At 33.5% G+C, this 27,165-nt stretch overlaps 2 protein-coding genes across 2 annotated transcripts in view; one reads left to right on the top strand and one right to left on the bottom strand.

The window, feature by feature from the left end:
• Window positions 1-1,074: 1,074 nt before the first annotated feature.
• Window positions 1,075-3,470, bottom strand: LOC106616594 (pyrimidodiazepine synthase-like). Its single transcript, XM_014233312.3, has 3 exons — window positions 3,317-3,470; window positions 1,409-1,995; window positions 1,075-1,340 (listed from the first exon to the last, which is right to left on the bottom strand). Exons 1-3 carry the CDS (start codon window positions 3,342-3,344, stop codon window positions 1,215-1,217), a joined length of 741 nt encoding a protein of 246 aa, XP_014088787.2. The 5' UTR covers window positions 3,345-3,470; the 3' UTR covers window positions 1,075-1,214.
• Window positions 3,471-22,373: 18,903 nt separating this feature from the next.
• Window positions 22,374-27,165, top strand: part of LOC106616587 (uncharacterized) — a 46,722-nt gene continuing 41,930 nt past the window's right edge. The window contains exon 1 of the mRNA XM_014233304.3: window positions 22,374-23,366. Within this exon, the coding sequence (XP_014088779.1) occupies window positions 23,331-23,366 (36 nt within the window). The 5' untranslated portion in view covers window positions 22,374-23,330. The remainder of the gene's footprint in view (window positions 23,367-27,165) is intronic.

Below are 27,165 nucleotides of genomic sequence, written 5' to 3'. Positions count from 1 at the left end.
AATGACAAATTATTTTCAAAATCGAAAATACAATTAATCAATTATAATTGTTTATAGAATACAAATACAAGGAGTTACTAAAGAAGAAAACATTTCTCCATCATGGAATAAGCGCAACCCAATCGCTCATACAGCAGGAAACTTGGTGGTTGCATAAACATTTGGTAAAGTTTGTTCGATTCACTACTGTAACGAATACATTGAAGGGAAGGGGTTTATGATGCTCTAACTGCAAGTGGTTTCAACTATAGCTTCCTCACTTCATGTGATATTTCTGAAACCGTATATAAAAATAATAAAAAGAATTTCGACGAGCTATTTCATATACCAGTTTGAAAAAGTCCCATAAAACTATTATTAGAAAACAAAAGATAAAATAGTTCCAAATATAATATAATTTGTTTTAACATTTTTCGTTATTAACTATTTTCTTGTTTCATAGTCAACCCTACAAAATGAATAAATTAAAATTGGCCACATGTTCATTGGGACTCTTAAATTATCACACAAGCAAATTTATTTCGCTTGAAGGGAATAATCACGTTTTAAAATCTATTCAAATAAAAAGAAAGTGGTGTTTGCCTTGATATTGGGAAAAAATTAAAACCCTTGATGGTAATATGGTATAAGAGTGGAAGATCTCAAATACAGATCTCAAATTAATCTCTGAGAGACTAGCTGTAACTGACAGAATTCAGAGAGAGGGGACTATGTTATGTTATCTGGATGAGCATACTATGTCTGATAAATAGTTGGAATAGTTAATGCCAAGTAGAAAAAATGTAGAGAACTTGATATAAGCTTCTCGATATGGTGTTGTTCATTGCATTATCTAATTTATTGATAATCAAACGAATGGCCCAAATTCCAATATTGGAATTAAAAATTCAAAATTCAATTAAAATAAGGGATTGACTTGTTTTATATTTTTTAAGCCTATATCTGAGATTAAAGCTTTTTTTCAATCCGGGATTTGGGATCATAAATTTAAAAATTATTTTTAATCAGGATTTTCGTGGTTAAAAAATAAAAACAATTCTAATTTGTTCAATATTTTTTTATGAATTATTTGCAACCCTTACATATTAACTTAGTAGGTTACAAGAAATAAATTTATTAATGTTGAATCTCTGCTTTTGACTTATAATTATATATGGTAACGCAAGTATATATCCACATACAAGTACATACATATATGCATTAAATGTATAGTCCTACAGAAGCATATCATAATCGTGAGCATTTTCACGGCGCGCTTTCATATACTTGGCATGAGTTTCGCCATCCACATAATGACCTTTCACTGCTGGATCGTTGATCATCAAATCGCGCCATGCAATCTATAATGAGTTAAAATACTTTTAATATAATACAAATTCAATGCTTTGAAAATATAAATTTAGCTTACCAGTTTGCTGAAGCGTTCCTTATCCAATTCATATTTCTCCGGCAACAAGTATTTCAACATTGCCGAACGCTCATACCATGGCCAAATCATATAGTCTAACATGCCGGGTTTGTCGCCACCAAAGTAAGGTGTACCACGTGAGCTCAACTCCTTCTCGAAAATATCTAAACCTTTAGAGATCTCAGTTAGCGCATCGGGCGCTGCGTCACTACCACCTAGAAACACTTTGTTCATGACACTAATCACCGAGTTGAACCTCTCAATAAGTATTTTGTCCTGTGCTTTCTTTAGTGGATCTATTGGGAAAAGTGGTACTTCGGGATACTTCTCATCAAGATATTCAGCAATTATCAGTGACTCAATTAAAGCAGGATATCCTTCCTCTTTAGGTAACTGTAGTGCCGGCACTTTCCCCAATGGACTGAATTCCGTGAGCCATTCTGGTTTTTCTTTAAGATTAATATAAATAGTGTGATGTGGAATATTTTTGGCGTTTAGCACTAAATGAGCACGATGAGCATACGGGCAAAAGCGCATGGAATGCAAGCGAAAAACACCATCGTCGGGTAATGCGGGTTTTGGTGAGCCTATGTAGCAATAGCAAAATTTATTAATAATATTCCCAATTTCTATAATGAGTAATTTCAGATTTATGTGCCTTTTTTTACTATATTTAACTACAACTATATGGTATTATGCTTCTATGTATGTACATTGGGGTGTCCGCTATTTCCCAAGTAAATTTTCTTTGCGAAAGCCCGTGAAGTTTCAGTTTATGCCTTAAAAAAGTATCCAACGTAAACAAGCCTTTTATTATCAATTAAAATCGTGCCTAAAACGTATTTCTTTTCCCATGTATAATACTTTTATTATATTTTGCGTTAAGCTAGTAAACTACAACTATGAAAAACATATATTATACTAAACAAAATTTCTTTGAAAGTTATACACAGTTAAAGTTATACATGACGTGTATTGACCATGCATAGAGAACCATGCAGTATTAGCAACACAGCATTTATAAGGCGCTTGTATGAAAAAAAAATCAACTTAGGAAATAATGGAGAACCTTATGTACATATATTTACAAATGGAAAAAAATGTTAATCAAACACCTTAAATACATACAAAAATTTACAGTCACTAATAAATGTTTAAAATTGATATTGATATTAATCAGCTTAAGTGCACGCATTTGCTTATTCACTATTGATATCTTTGAATTCGATTAAATATGATTTGAACACGTACTATTCGTTTATGGTACTTGGCTTATTTTTGTCAATTTCGTATTTTCAAATCAAATTTCTGTTAAAAATTCGCACTGCATAACTCACTCACACATATAATACTTATACCAGAAAACGTTGAATTAGACTGGTTTGACAAACGGACTCTTTTGTCGCTCATTATCGGCAAATTCTCTTTTTGTGTCGCTCATTTTGTTCACAGGAGCATTTCCTTCCTTATCACTTTCTCAAATTCTTTTATGTTTTATTTACGCGATGCTCAAAAATATTTTTGATAAGCTAATTTTTATGATGCATATTTGTACTCGTATACATATGGTATTTGCATATTATATAGAAAAAATAGGTAATAAAATTCAAATTTCCGAACATATTGTAAATATTCATTTGAAACGGAACTCAATTGCAACTATGGAAAGAATTTCATTTATACTTTCGATTAGGTTTGCCTCAAAATTTACTCAGAGATTCTTTAGGTCGTTAGAAAAAAAGCCTTCATCTGTCTTTTTTCGTGGAAATTAAAAAAAAATACCTATTTTAAATTTCTTACCAATAAACGTGTATTGATTTTGTTTTTAATATATTTTTGTTTTATTTATTTATTGGAAATTTTCGTTAATTTTTCAAACTATTTTAGACGTTCTCTGCTTATACTAACCTTTAGCTAAATGTCTGCCACCATTCATTGTATATTATATTAAGAAATTCGCTTTAAAAGTTGCTCGAGAAATTATTAATAATATTTAGAAAGTTACCTTCTATTGTTTAGTCCACAACTGAGTAATATTAACTAAACGTTTTAAATGTAAATTTTATACCTTCTCTGTACGGTTCTCGCTTTTGCTTTAGTGCGTTCATTCGCTATGTTTTGAGTTCATTTCGGTTATCTTATTTGTTGTTAGGGTTCCGTTTTTTTGACAGATATACCTTTTGATTTGTCATAACCGAAAGCTTTCTTTTTCCTGTCATTTCCGTAAGTTGGGCAGTTAAAGCTTTTTTCTGTAGTAACATTTTTTTGATTGGCAAAGAGAAGTGGCTCGCATAAAATTTGGGGAATATTGCGATTTTGTAGAGTTTAAATTTAAAGAATATCCCAAAAGCTTAACAAATTAAACTTTTTAATGGAAGCTTAGTTAGCCAACGGGACTTGATGGTGTGAAATATAAAATATTTACATTTGAATTCATATATCAATATTTCAAGGAAACGTAACAAAGTGAATAACAAAGTTTTAAAAGCTCTCGGTGTTTTAAAGCTTTTGGATCGCGGTTTTTACGAAAAAGGAAGTAAGGGAAGAGATAGAAGAACACAGGGTACCTAAGTGTACAAAACGTGTTAAATAAAATATATATTTTTATAAAAAATTTTATATAAAACCAAAAATTATAAATTACAAAATTTTTTTTAGGTAAATATTTATGTATGACATATCATTAAGCTGCTCACTTCATTAGTCATTGAACCAGAATACTCTTGACATTGTCGCTGAAGATAGGAACTTTAAGGTAGCAAATACCACTGCGATATACAAGTAGTCGCGATTCGCTATTTTTCGGTGGAACTATAACACCTATACTTTGAAGTACGTTTTGTTTTTTTTTTACTTAAGTAAAAGTATTAAGAAAACTGTGTACAATAGTATTTTTCCGTCTGTGTTGCCCATCTGATGCTATAACATTTTTCCATCTTTTCGACAATTTGTGGATTCCATGCTAAAAGAACTGGACCCTGTTCTAATGAACCGTATTTCAGCGGTCGATCGAAACAAATAGGAGTCAGAAGGATGAAGATCGGATAGTCAAGGAAAGGCAGCAAAACTCGCGTCTAGTCACAAATTCCGGGCGTTTTTCGGCAAACGGTCGCTTTATTGTGATGAGTTGTTGTCGGAAGAGTTTGCCTTTAATGATTTCAACCGGTTTTAGAAGCTCATTATACAGCACGCCCTCCAGACGCCCGCCAGATCATCAGCCACAATCCAATACAAAAGCAACTTCTCTTTGTACGATTTAAGCAGTATTCCTGACATGCAAAATCTGCTTTCAACGTCTATTGGTTTCAATTCGTATAGCATCCAATTTCTTTGCTAATGACTCCCAAAGATTCTTTGAGCTCTTCTTGTATTTGGCAAGAATCTTCTTCGAGTAATGCTTCCAGTTCCTCATCGTCACATTTTTTTGGCCACACAGGACGTTCTTCATCTTCGAAGCTAAAGTCACCACTTTCAAATCGTGCAAACCACTTTTGACACGTTCGTTCAGCTAGAGCATGTTCACCATAAACTTCCACCAAAATACGATGACTTTTGGCTGAGGTTTTTTTCATAATAATATAGTGATGAAGAACTTTTGTTTCAGGCACAAAGCTCTAAAACAGTTTATGAGTTTATTAGCTCACATAAATATTGACCTTTGAAGCATGGGGCCTACATACATAAATAACCCAACAAGTGAAAATAATTGAAAACCCAAATTATTCAAACATTTTTTGTTATTGATTTATTTCTTATGTCAAGGCAACCCTATAAAACGAATGTGTTAGGCTTGGGCACGTGACTACATGCACACTCAAATTGTGACTCATTAATTATCTCGAATTGCTTTCGCTTCACGGTTTGATTGATTTATTTTACGTTTAAATGTATTTATGTATTACCTATATAGTATGGTAAATTTATTTGACGCACGAAAATCTTCGGATTTTAAGTGAGTGCACGTTGGCGTATGAGCAATCTTTAATATCTGCAGTGAAATGAACTACGAGTATGTATGCAAGTGCAAATTATCTGACAGCCAATATGGATAGGATGGGGTAAAAAAGTGCTAAAAGAAATTAAGGATTTATATACTTCTTAAAAGCTATATAATCTAAATCGAAGTAAGTTGTTAAAGCCGATGTAAAACTTATAAGCAAATAGTAAAATCATAATTATACAGGCTTTATATTTTTCGAATTAGTTCATTTTCAATACAAAAATTCTAAACCAAAACTTGGTTATATAAGTATTCACAAAAATTCTGAGATTTTGTGTAAAAAGTGTTAACACAAAAATCATTTAACTTTTACCCATAGGACTTATGGTTTATCTAGAAATCGAGTACCATATTTTACCAAATCATCAAACAAAAGCATCTCAAAAATTGTGGCATATCCTGGAATAACGAAATAGTTGAGTTTAGCTTAGTACTGCCTCTTTTTGAACTCTTGCATCCATCAGGTAAATTTCGGTAAAAATGAAAGAGAAGTTTTGATGACTTTACTTAAATAATGTGAGAAACAACAGGGAGAAGTTGAACCCCAATCGATGTTTTTATGAACTGTTCATGAGGAAATGATTTGGGCAATGGCGTCGCTAAAGAACAACAACATCTGCCGATATTTTCAAATAACTATGACGACATTTGAAAAATCTCAGCAGCTCATATGAAGGGTATAGGCGGAGTACCGAGTTAATTGAAGTTTATTCTACTAAATTCATAAAAGGATGACATGTTATACAGGTTGGTTGAAAAGTTGATTGGTCTCACAAAGAATAGCACTACTAGCTTTTTTCTCAAGTTGGGACATCTGTCGTGAGAACATATGCAAAGTTACAAGACATTCTGTCAATTAATTCTGGTTTACAAGCCATTTGAAGTAGACGTGTCAGAGTATTAAGCGTGAAATTGCTAATGCCATAGGCAGCTTAGACGAACGAGTACTTCATATATTACATGGAGAATTACATATGAAAAAGCTGTTTGGAAAGTTAATGCCGCACACACAAAAACTTGGTCGTTAAGGGAGATTATATTGAATAAAAAAATATATTTCGTATCAACAATAGTAATTTTTTCATTTCGAGTGCAAAAACTTTTCAACCGACCTGTATATTGGAAATTACCATCGAGTATGGTTTATAACTGTTAAGACGTAAAATAGCGTGAAGGTGCTAATTTAGTGCGATTTTTGAAGTATTGCTTTTGACATACAAAAAGAAGTTAGCTAGAGTTATTCAGTTAGTGGCTCAACTATGTCTGAGCTTAACAGCCTTATTGGATTTTATTCCGTTGAAACATGAATTTTACTTTGACTCAAGTACCAATCAGGTCTCGACTCAAATCGACAACCGCTCATTTCCCTCAAGAGAGAGTTCTCAGATACTTAATTCCTTGTCAAAGTAGGGTGAAGTGGTTGATGAGATTTTTCAGTTTGGATTATTTTTCTAGACTGTCCCAAGTAGTCACAAATATACCCTGAACAGTATATAAAGTTTGCCACAAAGTTTGTACCTCCCACGTCGGATATCCTATAAAGTAGATATATAAACAATTACCATAACGAATTGAGTCGATTTAACCATGTCCGTATGTCTGTATATACGCGTACTAGTCCGTCAGTTATCGATCTGAAATTTTGCACACGTCCCACTCCCCAAGAACGGCTCTATTGTCGGAACCACCGACGTCGGATTACTATAGCATATAGCTGCCTTAAAAATGGACTGATCAGAATCATGTCCTTGTATGAAACAATTTACTTGTCGAAATATCTTCACGAAGCTTGGTATGACTTATTATCCAAGGCAACGCTACGATCCTCGAACAACTAGATTTAGATCGGACCACTATGGCACACACTCGTATCTGTTTTACAAACTGACCGATTAAAATCAAGTTTTTGTATTTAATTCTTTGTATTTGTGAAGGGTATAGAGAATCTTAAACTACTTTTTATTTATTTTTTAATTATATTTTTAATTTAACAAAATGGATAACCCTGTAAGTGTATAATTACTCATGTCAACAGCCACACTGATATCGATGATCAAATAGTGTCCAACAGCTCAGCAGTGTTGCGAGATTACGCCAACGCAGCATCGCCGACGATGAAATGTAACCGGACGCTTTCTAGCATGTCAACAAGAATAAAAACGGGATCTATTGCAAAAAGACAAAAAAAAACAGCCTGCTAAAAGCCAAAGATCGGGCTTAAGAGTGTAAAAAGTGTACTTATGGGTTTAAATAGTAATGCGAAATAACAGCAAAAGAATTAAGAATATCGGAAATGAATAAGAATTAAGCAGACAAAGAGTAGTTGAGTGGTTGGCTCCGTCGAGGTGCGTGTGTGGGCGCGCCATTACTAAGCAAATCAGGGCGCCGTGTCTTAAGCGTGTTGGATTTTGAACGCAGCTTTGAGCTTGAAAACGTTTTTGTAGTGGAAAAATATACGAAATTAATAGTAAATAAAAATCAATGCCTACGCGTCGATACAGACGATTTACATACATAAATTGGTGTATATAATATATTTTTCCCGTTTATGAATTTACAGTGATTATTGGAAAAAATAATAAAAAATTCTGCATAAGTTGCTATGACTCAGGGGTTGCAAAATAATATTTTCTGCTTAAGTCATTTAAGTATAGATTTTAACTAGCTCATTTAACATTCAAGTGACATTGAAAGTTCAAAATGAGCACGTCAAATCTTATTTGCCGAAATAAAGAATTTTTTTTTTAATTTTTAAATGTTTATATTTTTAAAAATTTTTTATGGCACTCACTGTTTTTGTTATTGTTTACATTTGACATTCAAGTGACATTGAGAGCATAAAATGAGCACCTCACGTCTTCTAACCAGAACTAAAGAAACATTTAATGTGTTTAATTATATTTTTTAACTTTTAGAAAATATTTTTTTATTATTAAATTTTTTTGTATTGATTTGTCACCATGCCACCCACTGTTGCACCAGAAGTTATTGAATTTTTTTTGTATTTGGGAATAAGTTTTATAGCGACTTCTTGCGATTTACTGCGCATTCAATTCAATTCAATCAATTTTATTGTACTTGTGATTATTCTGACCACTTTATTATCGCTCCATTGTGTTGTGGTCTTTGTTTTGTGGGGTTACACGCCTCAACTTTGTTGTTGTTACTGCTTTTTTTTGGGTGGAGTTCAAGGTTATGGGTTGAGCACTCTTTTCTACCAAACACTTTGGTTAATTTATGAATTCGTGATTTTTTCCAACGGACAATTCCCTGATTCAACTGAAGTTTACGTGAATTTTTGTATAACACCCACACACACACATATACATATGTACAGTCGCATAAATCGCCTAATTAACATGCAAGCGGCGTTTGTTTGTTAGTTCTCACTTTTACTCGACCAACTTGATTGACTGCACGAAATTCATGATTGCATGGAAAATCTGTCGGAAAAAAGCAAAAAAATAAAAAGAAACACAAATTAAAAACAAAAACGTTATTACAATTTATTCGTCACTCTTTTTCACAGCAAAGCTGCCTTATATACTTATATATTATACGTAGATGTATGTATGTCCATTTGTAGCGGCGTATATGCCTTTATACATATATAATATGTTGAGCGTAGGCGACTGACCTCTTTAGAAAACCACATTTATATTTATAAGTGTTGATATTGGTTATAAAGAACACTTTAATGTATGTAATATACCATATATAATATTATATATGATTAACAACCCCTGCAGGAAAATCTATTAGTAACAAATAATTCGACACTAAGGACTTGACTCGTCGCTCCTCTGTTTTGAAGATCAAAGTCTTTTTGTTGTTGTTGTAGCAGCAGAAAATATTTTTTATGAACGTAGTCGAGTTGACCCGACTGTGTTGGGAATGATTTCCTAAGGATTGTTATAGTCAAAAAAGATTATCAACCTAATTTTGTTAAATCTTATGACCTTGTTGGTCAGCTTATGTCACGTAGGCGAGAGATAACCATGATCTCGTTTCTTTAAAAACTAAGTGAAATCAAATATCATCCATGTTCCTTAATATAAATTGTAGATATCGACTCTGCAGAAGTCCGTCGTTCTTTGAGATCAATTTTTATAATTATAAGAAAAACACAAAACGCTTGTGGAACCAGGCATTTCCATGGATTTTAGGTAAATATACGATAATTATTCTCCTCCAGAGGCCAAGCAATAGTTGAAACAGTGAAGTGCACTCGGTTACCTTGCAGCAAAGAAGGTGAAAGCTGTTCAATCGGTCGAAAAGGTCGTGATAAACACCACTCTGAACTGCATCCAAACATTTGGGAATGTGGCCTAATTTAATACAGTTCGCGTATGTGGGGGTCCTGCGGACTTGAAGGGTTTGAACGAATTTAACGTCCATGTGACGAGGCACATGTCCAGAAGACCTAAGAAGGTTGTACCGTCCTTCTAAAACCCTTCGAGGGGTACTTCTTCAGTGAATTGGTTCCGTGGAAAGTGAGGGTCTCCATGAAACTCTCTTGGCCAACTTTATTTCCGACTTGTATATAGCAAGTCCTGTCTTATACAGCGCCCAGTCGCCGCATGAACCGCTTTGGCGGTGTTTATGTAACACACTTATCATTCAGGATCTGATTTGCAAGCAAGCGCTTTTAAGAGAGATTCAACAGGCAGCTCTGAAGACTTCGACATACTCATCAATCGCGATGACTGTGAGCACTGAGTCGCAACCTGACGTGACCGGAAGAGCAGATCGAATTCCTAAAAGGTTTGTTAGCTGGACGCACTCCGTCCAAACAAAAGCTAATAAACCTATGATCAGATAAGTAGTGGTCGTTAAGAATACCCGCAGTTACAAAACGGCGCAGTATTAAATTACCTAGGTAACTATCAATAATGTTGTTTACTAATCTGAAGAGGCTAAAGTTGTTAAAACCAAATCGTTTAACACAGACACACTTGTTTCGATCGATTCTTTCTAAAATCATCGCCGAAGCTATTGCTATTTTCTTCAGGTTTCATAGCGACCTAAATCCACGCATTCTTCATTTTCTGGTGCACAACGATTGATATGAATGACCCAAAATATAATATCATGCCAATATGGTCATAGACCATATAAGATAATACATTTAAAATATTGACTTTTAAGCACTATTTCTTTAACTTTGATATCAGTAAACTGAAGTGAGTGGACAAGCAATTTGTGCACGGCCAACTTATACGATCTATGACTCACCAAAAACTTTTGGAACATTTTTAACTTTTTTTTCGGATGCAATTTGATCAGTTGTTCAATCACATGGAGTTTAGAAAAATCGTTTCCCTTTAGAAAAATTATGCAGAGGCAAGGTCGCTCAGCATGACGCCAATCACTTAATTAGCAAAACAGAAGCTGACTAATTTAGGCGTCAAAGAAATGGGTTATTAAATGTTTTTAATCTCCAAACTTATACAAATTAAGTTTATGCAAATTTTTACAGTTATCAACAGATCATTTCGCAGTTAAATAAAAGCTTAAACTGCAACAACTGAATATACTTTATTGGTGTGTTGCTGCGTCAGGGAAGACAGTTGAAATTCAGAAGCTGAATTCTGTGTTTTGTTTTTTCAATAAAAAATAGAGCTTTGTTCTTAAGATTTTAATTTAATTTGGAGAGATTTTTTTTGTGCAGAAGTGTTTAGGATAATAGAGAAAGTTCGATGACTTTCTAAGAAATAAGCGAGTCGAGTTGTTGCAGATGCCTTGCCTTTTCGGCAATACCTAATTTTAGTTGGAGCAACACGATTTAGTTGACAGCGAAGCAGTAAGAAGCGATGCTATCGTGGTCTCTACTTATTTTTGTTTTATAAACTGATGTCATGGATAATTATGGTTTTGTTGCTGTTGTTTTTTTTCGTTTGTTTATGTGCCAATTCTCTTTTGGTCGTTGCCTTGATGCAATGTTTTAACTAATAAATTAAAGAGGCATTCTTAAACGGATTTCTTCTTTTGTTATTGTGTGCTTAATTCTTTCTTTACTAAATAAAATCAATCGCAAAAACTTAAATGAGGTATTTAAATAAGTTTTTTAGTGAATAGTGCATTTCATGACACCTTTTGTTGTCGTTTTGCGCATTAAGGAAAATTATCTAAGCTATTACGAATGCTTTTGTTTTTATTGTTTACAAAATTTAAAAAATATTTTGTTATTGTTTACTAATATTAGAAGATATAAACTTTTTTAATTTGCTATTGTTGTTTTTGGTGTTTGCATGTTACAAAAATGTTAATTTATTTTATTGCTGTAGTTGTTTTTGTATTATTTTAAACGTTTTTAATTTGATATTGTTGTTTCTATTTCTACCATATCTTATTTTTATTTATTCGCTCAAAAATTTTAAAATACTTTTTGTAATTATTTTTGGCCTTTTAAAATCATGCTCGCAGTTCAGCAAACTCTTATTATTTTGATGTCGCCATTTATAAAATTAGTCGCTCCTCTCATTTTGCGATTTTTGCTATTAAATTTTATTTTTGTTTATTTTATTTTTTCACCTAAATTCTATATTTTTTCCACACATTAAGGCGTTTTTCCTGTTTTCACATTTTATCCAAATTTGTCTATATTAATTTATTAACGTAGGTCAAGTGAAATTGTTGTGTCGCCGCATGTTGAACTTAAATGGTCTGAAGAACGCTTAGCAAGTTGAATTTGTGTTCGAGATAAGCTCTAAAAACGCTTAAAAGGCATCATGCCTTGTGGTCATTGCACTGTAAGAATGTGGGCGTAGACTTCACTATGCACAAATATGTATTATTTCGGTGTATTGGGTTGTGATGTTTCGGAAGTGTAAACAATTTACATAGCAAATGCGTATATAGTAATACACATATTAAATTATTTTTTTAATCATCAATATTGATTCGTTGAAGTTGTGTCAAACCAACGCCTCAGCCAATCTTTCATATATTTGTTATAAGCCTCAGCAAGGATGGCCTTCAGTGCCTTCAGCAAATTTTCGTTTTTTCGTTTTCGGCTCATTTTTGTATCGCCATTTTTTAAACTGTTGGACAGTTTCGACCTCATATTCATAAACCACGATGCGTTTGACGAATGTAGCATCCGCAGCTACATACCATCTCTTTTGCGACTTTACCCGATGTCGTTTTTGCAAAAGATTCAGAACTATTGTTCTCTGGTCTCTGCTATCTCTCAGGTGCCAATACATGTTTTTACATTTCCGAACGTTTTCATTGTATTCTTCAATAAAATACTAAGTTTTAATCTAATTTCGGTTTCTTACTTCTTCACACAGTAGGATTGAGGGTCAATAAGATCATATAACTTTAATGAAAATTGCGCCGTATTCTAATATTTCGAAAGAATATACGAACAATAAATCTTACCCACTTATCAACGATCTGATCCATTAGTCTTAAACCCCAATTAATGCTCATTTCACTTGGTTTATTGCACTCGAATACATATTTGCCAAAAGCTTGCATAGTCCACCCGCCATCCACTCGCCATAAATTACGCTAATAATCTCAGATCGCGGCAGTGGATCAACTTGCAACGCACGTGCAATTACAACAACAAAGCGCAACCTTCCCACATACATACACACTCCTATGACATATGTAAAGGAACACAAACAAGCTGCCAAATATGCGCATTACAGCAAGTTATTGTTATTGTTGTTGTTGTTGGTCCACACCATACAAAAAACGGAGGAGATTTAATGCAAAGAAAGCAAAGTTGTAAATAACGAAACAGTTGAATGTGCATATAAATTAAGCGCAAAAATAAAGTAAGTCAACGGCGTGTGTGCCAATTGGCGGCGAAACGAAGCCGGTGATCGGTTATCGGCGCCTGCAGGCGGGCGGGGAGGCAGAGTGCGGCATACTGGCGTTTGGGTGAAATATGCAAGCCGGTAGCAATGCGGCGATCGCATTCTCAGCGTCGACATAAGCAATAATAACAACCAAAAGTGCAACAACAACAACAATAATAAAAATAGCTACAACAAATCGCGCCAGCGCCATAACTCTATCGACGTGTTTGCACATTTTGGTCAACGCTTATTCAATTGGCCCCCATTTTGGGGTTGGCTGCGCACTAATTATGCCAGCCGGCTTGTCTGAGACCACGACTGGGGCTGTCACTTACCAGCATAATTTCTTTCGATTACACAATTCTACGTTCGGCACTCGCTTCGAGCGCATTTCGTTTTTAAAAAGTGCCTTCACATGTGTGTGTGTGTAATTGTTTGTATGTATTTCTACTAAATTCAATTGAAAGCTGTTATATTATATCTCTATGTTATGCTGTGCTATGTGAATGTGTTATGTTTTAGTTTTTGTTTTGAAATTCGTATTTAAGTCACTAAAATTACGTGCTAAACGATTGTGGCTAAGTACATACGTATATAATAAATTTATATATGGTTTTTATATTTTAGGCAACACATATAAAATACATATGTAACAGAGTGTGTGTACTCCAGTATATGTACTTATTTGTTGACTCACTTCATGTCGTACTTATTTTGATAAAATATATATATATAAAATAAAAAAAATAAAATATATATATATATTATATATATATAAATAGAAATACATATAAACTCGTGTTTGACATTTTACAACACTAGTCGGAGCGCATATTTCCGCGTTCAGCCAATTTCGGCTGTCAGTGCGTTGTAATGAATTCTTAATTCGATTTGACAAAATTATTCCTCAAATCTATGCAAATTTCCTTAATATTGGGGAAGTAAGGTAGTTTCGAGCATATACTATAATGTACATATATATAATAATGTATATATGTACGAGGGCGGAAGTAAAATAATTACTGGGAATCGAACGTTCATTATATAATCATATCTCTCCACTAAAATTAATACTAGTGTTTATCTATGTGAGATTTTACATTTTTTATCAGAGCCGCCTTTAAAACTTATTTTTCTCAAAATCGGAAAATAATGTGAATATATCTTTTCGTATTAAAAGGTTTTCAAAGGATCTGTAAATCTCAATAACTCTTAAACTTTGGAACTAGAAAACCATTGAGTTCTAAATTCAGAATTTTATTTTTAGGTGTAATACTTAAATTTCTTACCACTTTCAAAAGACTTCAATACTACATTTCAGATAGTATTTCGGATATAAAATTAGGTACAAAAATGTTTATTTATTATGTAAATTCAAAAGTTTGATCCAGTATTTTACTACCCATTTTTCAAAGGGGTTGCCTTCAAATCTTGGTGGCATTAAATATAATATTAGATCGACTGAGAGGTTTTCAAGATACACTAGAAAGTTTCATTCTTCCAGGTCTGATATGGGTATAAGTAAAACTAAGAAGTTTATGGGTAGCGCAGTCTTGGAACAGTGTTCCTTAAGACAGGGTAGCTTTGGAGTTTGTTGGACTATATGTTTAAATTAGCCTACAAAATTGTAGTATTTCTCTCTCCTCTCCCCCTTCTTTTAGCATGATAACTCAATGAATCTCCGATTTCTTTAACTCGTCTGAAAAATACGTTTTCCGTAAATCCTCAGAAGGTGTGAGCCTATGCGTTGCTATGGAGATGAGTCGCTAAAAGCAGTAAACTGTAATTCGGTGTTAAATCGGTTCAATAATTCCGCATAGTAGACCTCTGTGACCGTTTTGCTCTTTTCTGGGTAATCAATTTTGATCACATCTTATGAATCCCAGAAAACGGTGGCCATCATCTTTTTGGTCAAGCGAACAGTCTTGGTCTTTTTCGGAGTACATAGGTGCGCTGAATGAAGTTCACTGCTTCGACTGTTAATGTTTCGTCAACTTTCACGAAACGCTTCAGAAATTCCTTCGAATTGCACTTAAACAGTGTCAAGTGGTCTCATGGTTTCGCTGTTTACTCCTGGAGCAGTGAATGTTGTTCAACAGAAAGTTCAAAATAAATGTAGTAATGAAAGTAAGTTAGTTTTTTTAAATTTGAGTGTTATATAAGAAGCATTAACTGTTACAAGTTTATACAGGATGGCTGAAAACCAGTCAAAACTAGTACTAGTAGTTTAGTTGATAATATTATATGATTGAATCGGCGTTGATCATCTTTATGTCAAAGCTTCTCTAATATTTGAAATCAAATTCTTATTTGGCCCTTTGAACTCTTGTAAAGCTTATTCTTATAATTTTTTTATTTACAAAAATACTGTATCAAATACAAAAAGGATTTTAGTTGGTCTATGTCTCAATTTAGCACTCTTCGGACTAAGCTTCACAAGAAATTATCTGTATTATCTTATCCACGTTGCCGGAACATTGTTGCAATATATATTCCAAGCCAGTGCTGAAATATTAGGGTTGCCTCAAAATACAATGTAAATATGAAGAAATTTTTCTGGCAAGAGGAGAGTATACCAAATTTTAACAATAAGTAAAATAATATTTGAATATGAAGAAATTTTTCTGGCAAGAGGAGAGTATACCAAATTTTAACAATAAGTAAAATAATATTTAATTAATTCATATATTTTGCTAAGAAATTTCGTACAAATATTTTTAGAAATCTGTTGGCTTTTTCGATAATAGGGAATTTTGTCTGAAGTTTTAATATTTAGGTCGAGCTAAAATGTAGGCAACGTTCACTGTGCAAATTTTTGTTATTCACTTGTTATTGGCATGAGATCAGCACAATTGATCATTGTAAAGAATTTTCAATATAATAATGATAAATTAAATTAGATATTAATATTGAAAAATTAGAATTTAGGCCATATGCGTATTATGGTGATAAAAAATTCAGATATATCAAACTCAATACTTTTTAATTCTGCGATTTGCTACTTTTGCACACCATTTTGAGCATAACTTTTCCCCGCAACATTTTGATTAATTATATTTCATTCTTAGGCTGGCGGCCCACATGGCTTTTACCATAAAAAGCTGTCAATAAAGAACTCACAATCATTTTATGTAAGCACAATGGCAGACATTAAGCACAATATACTTTTTTGAAAAAGAGAAAAAAATAAAAATTTGCACTTAATTAGCAAAGCTAAAACAATGTGACTGAGGGAGTGACAAATACTGCGCGGCAATTTCCTTGTAGACAATTAGCTTTGAGCAAAACAGAATGCGCACCCACCACCACGAGCTCAGACAGTCTGTTATGTATGCTTTTAGTAAAAATGATGCATTATACAACACAATGAAATAAAATTAAAAATATATTTAAAAAAACAAAAAACTTAGCAACATTTTTCTTTGCATCAGAACACCTAGTGGTTTTTTATTGGAGCTTTTTTATGTTTAAATTAAAAATTATCTATAAACACGGATGCACTACCATGCAAAAATAAAAGGTTTGCATAGAACAGGTGTAAATATTCCGGTGTGTACCCATTGCGGGCTCACTGAGGAGATGATAAATATTACAATATATTTTGTATATTTCGGAATTAAAATTATTCCTGTTTTTTGTATACTAAAATTGTCTAATAATTATTTCCATTATAACACTCTAGGATTGATATGATTGTTTCGTGATAGCTAAAATTTGAAGCAGAGACTACACATACATTTTATTAAACATATGTATTTCCAACTACAGCAGAGTTTTCTGAACTACCTTACATTTTATACAACTAATGTAATATACACATGTAAATGTAATTATTTTTTTTATCATATTAATTAATTTTTACATATTATTTTATCATTTTTATTTACATATTGAATAAGAATTACAGGTGGCATCCCTTCTGAATTATATATGTCATATAAATTTTCTTATAACTCTTATATACAAATCATGCCCACATTGTACAATTTTATTCAATTTGTCCATTTAAATTAAAAAAATATTTCAAAAATGTGGCAACCTCCTCAAAATTGTTTTTCAACTCTAAGCGCTCCTCTTTGGTGAGATAACCACATTGTAATAATTTGTTTTGTCAATTTTATTGAATTAAAATTTTTGTACAGATGGCAGCCAACTTAGACAAGTGAGGAAGGTGTACGTTAGGGTGTAGCCGAATATTTTATACTTTTGCAACTTGGCAGAATTAAAGCCGGTGGGTGTATGCATTAATTCGTGCGGTTTTCTAAGAGAGGGCTCTACTAGTATTATTTCGCGTCGTATTCATCTGTGGCTATATTCATTTCAAAGGTACTGCCATTTCGCGTCGTTTTCAGTAGATATAAATTGTTTGAGCGTGAACAACAATTTGTTTCATTCATTTGAAAATGTCGAAATTTGTACTAGATAAAGTGTTTTTGCGGGGAGTTCTTCTTCATTATTTAAACATGAAGAAAAGTGCTGCCGAAAGCCATCGTATTTTACTGGACGTTTATGGTGACCATGCTTTAGCCGAACGAACGTGCCAAAAGTGGTTTGCACGGTTTAAAAGTGGCAATTTCGACTTAGACGACGGAGAACGACCCGGACAGCCAAACAAACTTCAAGACGAAGAATTGGAGACATTGCTCGACGCAGATGCATGCCAGACGCGAGAAGAACTTGCAAAAGTATTAGGAGTTGATCAAGCAACCGTTTCCAGACGATTAAAATCATTAGGATTCATCCAGAAGCTTGGAAATTGGGTGCCTTATGAATTAAAGCCAAGAGACGTCGAACGTCGATTCTGCATGTTGGAAATGTTGCTTCAACGCCACCAAAAGAAGTCGTTTTTGCACCGGATTGTCACTGGCGATGAAAAATGGATTCATTATGATAACCCAAAGCGCAAGAAATCGTATGTGAAGCCTGGCCAACCATCAACATCCACGGCAAAGCCGAATATGCATGCTGCTAAGGTTATGCTATGTATTTGGTGGGACCACAAGGGTGTGCTCTATTATGAGCTATTGAAATCGGGTCAGACGATCAATGGAAAAAGGCCATCGCGGAAAAACGACCAGAATATGCGACCAGACACGAATCAATAATTTTTCATCATGACAACGCTCGGCCACATGTTGCAAGGCCAGTTAAAAACTTTTTTAAAACTGTGGGTGGGAAGTTCTACCTCACCCGCCTTATAGCCCAGACATAGCACCTTCCGATTACCACTTGTTCAGATCAATGCATAATGCCCTCACCGGAGTACGCTTCTCTTCAGAACAGGGTATCAGAAATTGGATTGATTCTTTCTTGACCTCCAAGCCGGAGAAGTTCTTTTGGGGTGGATCCACAAACTGCCAGAAAGATGGGCAAACATCATAGCTTCCGATGGGCAATACTTTGAACATTAAATGTATAACAATTTTTTCACAATAAAGTCTTAATTTTCGTAAAAAAACCGCACGAATTAATGCATACACCATTCAATTGTAATGTTTTAGAACTCCATAGTTGGCACAGATGCTTTACCATATAATATTACAAACAAAAAAAAATGTTCAATACGTGTCCACTTTTTAGTTTTTCATGCGTAACCCTGAAGAAATTTGAAGTCTATTGATTTTCCAACAGGTCATTAAGAAGCTTTACCTCAATAAATGATGTTTAACTACTTCGAAACTGACTTTGTAAACTTTTCGCAATGTTTTGATTGAGGTGACAGTTAGCCATCATATTTATAAATAAAATTTTAAATTTCTAGCTTAAATTCCTTAAAACTCAATTGAGAAGTTTTACAGTTCTGACATTCAGCATTTCTTACACACTCAAATGAGAATTTTGACGAACCCTAAATGCTTAGCTTATCAAACAACGTGATAGAATATTGAAGAGTAATTCATAAACATTCTTATATTTAGAAATTCTTAAACATCTGAATAAGAACGCATGATTGCTGCTCGCAAACATCAAACCTTAAAATCAGAGTCTCTAGTTTCTTAAACACCGATACGTTATCATTCGACAGCTGCAGAATTTTTTAAACACCTCTTTAAGAATATTTTGCAGTCATATATAAACACTATACATTAAACTCAGATATTGATAGTTTTTTAAACACTTCAAGTGCGAATATTTTTAAATTATTCTTTAACACCAATTGTAAAGCTCAGAGTTTCTTAAACATCTTATTATTCATAAACACAAACAAAATTAAACACGTGTTTATGATACTTCGTAATATGTCTCACAAGTAATAGGAAGTGTAATGAAATAATTTAAGGAAAATCTGAGTATATCACCGTTCTTTAGCAAATGCTAATGTATTCATGTTAGGTATGTAATTAATCAACTGAGTAAATAATTAGACAGAGACTCGTTGAAAATATGCGTAAACACTTGAAAACTCGAAACACTAATTACGTAGGCAATTACACATTTTTTAGGCGAATTTCGCAATAATATTTTTGAGGTGGTAATTTTTGTAACACAGATATAGCAATATATATCTGTATAGCTTAGCCATTGGGATTGTAACCTTGACATCGCCCATTTCTTGATTTCTTGCTCTGAATCCATTGCACTTTCAATTTCAACTTTTCAATTGCTCAACAAGTGTTTGTTCGGCTAATTTTCGCCCTAATTCAGCGCTAGACATAAGAAGCCGCAGGGCATTGTTCAACCAGCGCGCACACACATTTAGAGAGCTCGCTAGTTCCGCAAGCCCCCATTATCGCCGACAGCAATCTCCAGTTGTAATTATATTTTTGACTTTGGCGCCAGTGTTAAGGTATTTGCGCAAAAAAAAAAGACGCCCACACGCGGCCAAAGGTTCGACTTTTAGCTTGAGAAAACCGTAAACAAAAACAAAATCCTACAATTGAAAACTGCAAGCTACAAAGTCAACGGCAAGCTCCATTGTTCAATATGACACTACACTGTTTGTAGCGTAGCAATGCGTGTCCAACAGAAATATCTATTTATGTATGTATGTGTGTATATATTTCTGTTCTCCATCGAATTCGCCCAAACAGTAGAAAAATGCACGAACTGAATGGAACTGTCGGAAAAAATTGTCTTTATTTTAATGAGTTTTACTTCTTTTGAATAAATGCGAAGTTTTGGCGCCAAAGCAAGTCGGCGCACAATTTCAAGGCTGAGTGATCAGCAGTCATCTAGCAACGGCGGCAGCTGCTGTAATCAAAGTTCATATATATAAATATATCACTGTGCGCCTGCGCAAAGAAAAATAGAAAAAATTAATTCAAATTAGCGGTGGATATGCAGAGACGCCTACGCAGCGGTGACGGTGGACGTTGCAAGTGCCAATGATTGCTCAGTGAATGCTATGCCTAAAGCTTTGTAATGCAAGTCGATAATGGTTTAATCGCTTATTCCAATTTATATGATGAAAGCGAGCTATTGTTGGAACAAGAGCGACCTACACATTTTTTGTCTAAGATATCCGAAAAACAAAATGAAATCTAGTTCAATTCGTTGTGAATGCTCGAATATTATTTAGTGCGAGTGATCCCAATGAAAATTATATGAAAGACCTTCAAAGCAATTATCTGTAAATATCTCTTTCTTCTTTGTTAAGGCTTTTAAGAAGGCTTGGCTTACTGCTGCTCATTCCGAGGCTGCTAACTTTAGTGCTAGCTGAAGACTTCAACACTAAGTATGATTTAACATAGAGGGAGCTATGTTTTAACTTCGCACCTTATAGCTGGTACCATATACTTTAAATTTATAGCTGGTACCATATACATTAGCGTCGCCGAAACATGGATCCAGTGGTACACGCCAGAGACCAAGAAAAATTCAATAAAGTGGACTTTCTCGCCGAACCTGTTCCGAAGAGGGCTACTAGTGTCTCATCGGTCGTTAAGGTGATGGTTATCATTTTCGGCGATCTACATCGAATACATGACGAAGAAGAAAAAAGTGTTTTTCAATCATGACAACGCATCGAATCACATCTTCACCATTCGAAGACAAATTGGTCGAATTAGATCACGAACTGCTGCCACATCCACTGTATTCTCCAAATTTAGCTTGGTATTGCTTAATTTCGCTTCCAAACCTAAAAGAGGCACTCGTGGCACAGGAATTTGAGTCGCCCCCACAGCCTACTTTGAAGATTTCTAAAAAACGTATTTTTCAAACGAATTTAAGAATTTGGAGAATCGCTGGGCCAAGTGCATCGAACAAATGGGCTTTTTTAAAAAAGACATCGCCATTTTTAAACATTTTTGTTCCTACTTTGGAGGTTAAATATTTATTGTGCCAACAATTTAAAAGAAGTGTTCTAGCTTTTCGTCAAGAAGTTCTTGCTGTGTTATTACGGATACTCACAGTTCTAAAGAGAGACAAAACGAGTATTAGTTGTACACAGATGAGACTTGGCACATACTTTTAAACCAACTTAAACACTTACCACCCTGTATTTAACTGGCCTAACTATGTATTTAACTAACGTAACTGTCATCAATTGCTTTACGCGATGTCTTAAAGCACACATGTGAGTAGCGGCATATTTATACGAAGACATTTGGTTACACTTCGTGGACATTCTATACTACAGAATATCAAGCACTATCTACATATATTTAATAAATTAACAGGGCAAGTATTTTCAGATTCCAAAATTTTTCCAATTAAAAATAGGTTAAATTGTTCACATACCTTTCATATGACTATCATACCTATTATGAAATTTACTGAGATTTGGCGAAAGTTTCTAGTAATTTAGGCCATATGTTATGGAATCATCGGCATTTCTAAAAGAAGTACTTGTAGTAACCTTGGCAAAATATAAAAATTGATTTCATCGCGACAACTCACTTTGACAGCTCAAGAGATACCTATCAATGGGAGCTCATACTGCCTAAGGGCTTCAATTATTTTGCACTACCAGCGGCGCACACAACAACAGCACACGACGCGCCGCTGCTACGCGCTTGGAATTAGACACCGAAAACACCCACAATCTCGACGCGATGCGATTATGTGGAGTATCGAATGACGTTACAGCAACGCTGGCGGCGCTCGGCTTGTGTGGCGCTTTGCTGCTTTAGTCGCGCCGCCGCCGCGTTGCTGCTGCGCGATCGATCCAACGCTTGCTAGCTTTCAGTTTTAAACTCAATATTGTCTAGCTCGACTTTTAGTGGCATTTTGGCCAGCTTCGTTGACGGACGTGTGAATGCAATAAACGACGCGCTCTGGCGTTGTAATATAGTGAAGCGAACTACGCGAAAATATAACGTACGAACGTGCCTTGTGGCAACCAAAATACAAACACAAAAGTTACACCTGTTGAGTGAGCGCTCAGTGCAGTGAGTGAAAACGCGTGCGAAGAGAGTAGCGCATTCGTAAGCGCATGCGAAGCGTTTGAGCCAGTTAGTTAGCGAGCGCGCCGGCGCAACTCACGTTGCTCAAGTTTTGAACTTTTGCTTCAGTTTCCAAAGTGTCACTGCGAGCGCAACAATAAACAAAAGTGATTGATTGTAAAGAAAAGCATAAAAATAACAACAAGTTGCATTGCAGTCACTGCGCTTACATAAATTTAAACTGTGTCGGTGTGTACGAGCGCGCGCGCGCATAAGTCAAAAGCATAAACGGAAACGCGTTAAACGCATTGTACGCCAATCTGGTTGCTGGTATAAAAACGATAAATTTGCGAAAATTACGTGAATTCGCTTTATAGATTTTTGCATTTGGCTTTGTTTAGCGCGCGTCGAGCGAGCGGGTAATTAAACGCCTCGCGACTGGTGTTGCAAGTTGCGTGCTTAAAGCAGTTTACGTTGCAACGTTGTTGTTGTTTTCACTTTTCTTGTTCACCTATCATTTTATCGGCGCAATCGGCTTGGCTTTGCCGTTATTTCCGTTGCACTTGAAAAGAGTTTTTAATCGAAAAATTCCCAAAACAAAGCGCCAACGGCAAGCAGACGCGAAAAAGTATTTGAAGTGAAAACAAAAAGTAGAATTTGATTGCAAAAATTTCAAAAAAAAATTGTATTTACGTTTTAACAAAACACACGGAAGTTATCATAAAAGTGTTGCATTGCATTATATTGCAAGAAAGAAGTGTTTGAAATCGAAAATTCGCGAAATGTGGCTGAATTGTTGGATGCTTACAGCGTTGGCGGTGAGTAATAATGCATGTCTCTAATATGTAAACTGTTATAAAAATGTTTATGCAATGAGATGCGCTATAAATCATGTGTAGTTAATTTTTATAGTGCTTTAAATACATATACACATATGTATGTGTGTGTTCATAAAAGCGTACTGAGATCAAAAATAAATTTTTGAAAGTTATTTATGTGATACACATTGTAATTTGTGAAATATATTTTTAAATCGTTACAATTTTATTTATATGAAAATTGTTGTCTCTTTCAATTTGACAGAATTTTTTGAAAATAACAAAATTTTTTAATAAAAAACTGGATTGGGGTCTTTAAATATATTTATTCTGGGTTAATACAATTATACCAATGATTAATGGCCGTAAATTCTTCTAGCAAATTGATTTTGTCGTGTCAAACGCTTCAATGGCTCATTTCTCTGGAGCGAGTTTTTTTGGAAACTGGACGATTAAATAAAAATGCCAAATCTGGCTTAAATCGACCGCACAATTTATTTCTAGTTTTGAACTTTTGTGGCCTTTATTCCTCTTTTGTATAGACAAAATAAGAAACATTTCTTATAAAGCAAATTCGACAATGGCGCTCCACTTTAAAAGTTACAAAAACATATACTCAATTGATGTGTGAGATATGCCTCAGAACCTTTTTTGTCTACCCAAAGTTATTCAAATTAAGATTAAGCGAATTTCGTACACTCCTTCTATATATACTTTTAAAACATTATTGAATAGGGATGTGTTTCGTCAAAGGCAAATTTTCTAGGATTTCGTTATCTCTGCTAGATCTCTGCTCAAAGCTACTAAAATCTTTACATAAAGGATAAATAATGTACATTTTATCGAGCAAAATATTTTTGGAAGCAATATAAGTATATATATATATATATATAAATATATGTGCGTATGTATACATTTTCCCATAGTGCCTAGCTCATCATACAATATGCCTAGTAAACGAAAAATGTATCTCCTTAATTCATTAATTTCAAAATTGAGTGCGTTTATTCTGAGAATATTTCACCATCTACTGAGCTATCATCAACAATCAGAAATAAAGATCTGATATTCACATAAAATTATCGATTGGAATTTTTAGCGTATAAACCCTTTTGGTTTTTTGTTAGATTTTTTTCATCTGGATAACTCCGTTACTTGCATTGTGTTTTGGGCTCCGATATGCCATATTATTTATTAAAGTGGTCACGAGGTAGGTATATATACTTTTGTATGGAAAATCTGTGTTGTCCTCGAACGCTTCGAACTTTCTTTGTCAAGATATCAATATAATGATGATTAAGCTTATAATTTTCAATTACTTATTCGACTTTAATTGTCTTTTTCAAAAATCATCAGAATAGTGAAAGAAATATACAATATATACCTATAATATGCTTAAAGTATAGAGTCTCTTACGATGTTAAGACATGGATGAAATGCCTACGTTTCGCTAAGCCTTATAGAGTAACGAATCGAACAAACAATTGGTATAAATAGTAGGCAGACATATTCAAATGGGAAGGTTTTATCATATTCAGTATTTTCATTCTATCTTGTATAGCATTCAACATAAGAACATTGCTGTTGCTTCTATATGCAATTTTTTTCAAGATAGAGAGGAGTTCAACCATTGCGAACAAAGTAGTGGCGAATCGAAAACGCATGTAGAGTGAGCAACGGTCTCTAATTAGTTAATGCTATTAAATGTTTGTGCGACAAAGTTGCTAGGTGCATGGGGAGCACTTTTATCAAACACATTACCTCAAATAACCAAAAGTAAATTGATTTTTTCTATCGATAATGATTTTCAAAAAATTCAAATTCGTTTGAGCAGTAATTTAAAAGATCAATTGAATAAGAAAACTTAAAATCTTTCTGCAATATAATTTAATTAATATAAAGGACATCATCAAGATAAATATATTTATTTTAGGTTCCTGTGGCGTCAAATTTCTGTAGATTTAGTATTAAAGTTCTTATGCGGAATTTCCTTATTTATGTACATATATGCTTCTGATTATTTTGATGGAGTCAATTACTTGTTTGAATATATTTTATTGCTTTGTATATTTTTCGGTATTTTTTCAAACATATCAATACGGTTATACATAAATGAAGGGCCACCTTTTCCATATGTTTACAAATATGAGAGGTGAAATAAATTTGGAATGGATATTCTATTTTAGTTTTTAATTCTGTTTTATAATTATGTATGGTTGTTTTAACTGTAGAATACATTCTTATTTGAGATTTCCTTAAAAATTCTGAAATAAGTTGAAGATGGCAAAGCTATTTCACTTTTTGGTCTGATAAAATAATCAATGACATTTGGGTTTTAAGTGCAGAATTTACTCTTGGTTGAAATATACTTGAAAATAGTAAATAATTTGCAATGGCAATGGTTATCTTTTATAGTTTTAATTGGTTTTAGATAAAAGTTATTAAATAAAATTACTAAATGTTAATTACAATTTTTTTTAAATTACAAATAATTATTTCAATATCAATTTGTTTAACAACATTTTTACTATCAATCAGTTATCAATTATAATATTTATTTAACTTGAAAAAATTTTATTGCAATATTGCATGGTTTAACAATATTTTTGATCATTGAAAAAAACAAAGTACACAATTTGTATATTGAGCAAAAAATTATATTTACTTAACTGTTTCTTTTTGTTTCCGATTAAAATTCCACAAAGCTTATTTATAGGACAAAACGTCCATATATGTGATATGTGTAATTAAAATTGACTTTGCATGCTTGGCTTACCTGCTGCCCGTCCATTCCCAAGTAATTTCAAACAATTTACAATTATTTATTAATTTTGAACAAATCGCATTTCCAATAGAACCAATTACATTTCAAGAACAGCAATTACACGCGACAAGCTTTTGTGTTTGTGTAAAAACAAATTATTTGAATATTAATTCTTATTTAATTATTCAATGCCTTGATGCAAAAATGCAGTAAACATAAACAAACAGGCAAATAAACAAGCCAAGCGGCCGTTGGCAGTCGCTAACTGAACGCGCCCTTAGTCATCCTCTGCTCTGGTCTAACGTCGCTCAAGCCCAGCAGCCAAGTAGCAGGCAAATATGAAGAAACACTTCACAAGTGACAATGATTTTTATTATTTTTTAATCTCTAATAATTATTTGCTTTGTGTGTACTTCACACATACATACCAAACATATTGACCATTAGACATGCCAAATGTTTTATTTGCAATTAGTAGTAATTTGCCGCACATCTTTTTATCGTTTAGCAAGGAAACGCTGGAAAGAATTTAATGCCTCTTCAGTTTGAGACGTGTGTTAAGTGTGAATGCGATTGACCGTTAACTTTATAATATAATAATTTTAGTCATAGATTGTTTTATTAATTGAAAAATAAAATAAATTTTAATATCAGTTCTTTTTTATTCTTTTCTTTATGTAATAAATTTTTTTTAAATATTTGAAAAAAAAAATGAATAAAATTTTTATTTTAATTTTTTATATATTTGAATCCTTACGTATTGTATTCTGTTTTCAGATGTTTGGCAAAATATATTTTTTCTCTACCTTTTTGATAAAATCGAAAAATAAATTTTCTAAACTTTAAAAAAAAAACATAAACATTTTTAAAAACATAACAACCATGATGATAGGTTTTGATATATTTATTTATTCTCATAACAAATAAACAAAAAATGGTAGAAATCGGGATTAGGACAACCTTTTCTTGGTCCTTTTTTTAAGCTCGTTTGACAAGGTAAATAAATTAGATCTTGACCACTCCCTAATGTGATCC

Source organism: Bactrocera oleae, chromosome 6 (genome assembly GCF_042242935.1).
Source record: "Bactrocera oleae isolate idBacOlea1 chromosome 6, idBacOlea1, whole genome shotgun sequence".
NCBI lineage: Eukaryota > Metazoa > Arthropoda > Insecta > Diptera > Tephritidae > Bactrocera > Bactrocera oleae.
This window is presented reverse-complemented; position numbering and strand designations above follow the sequence as displayed.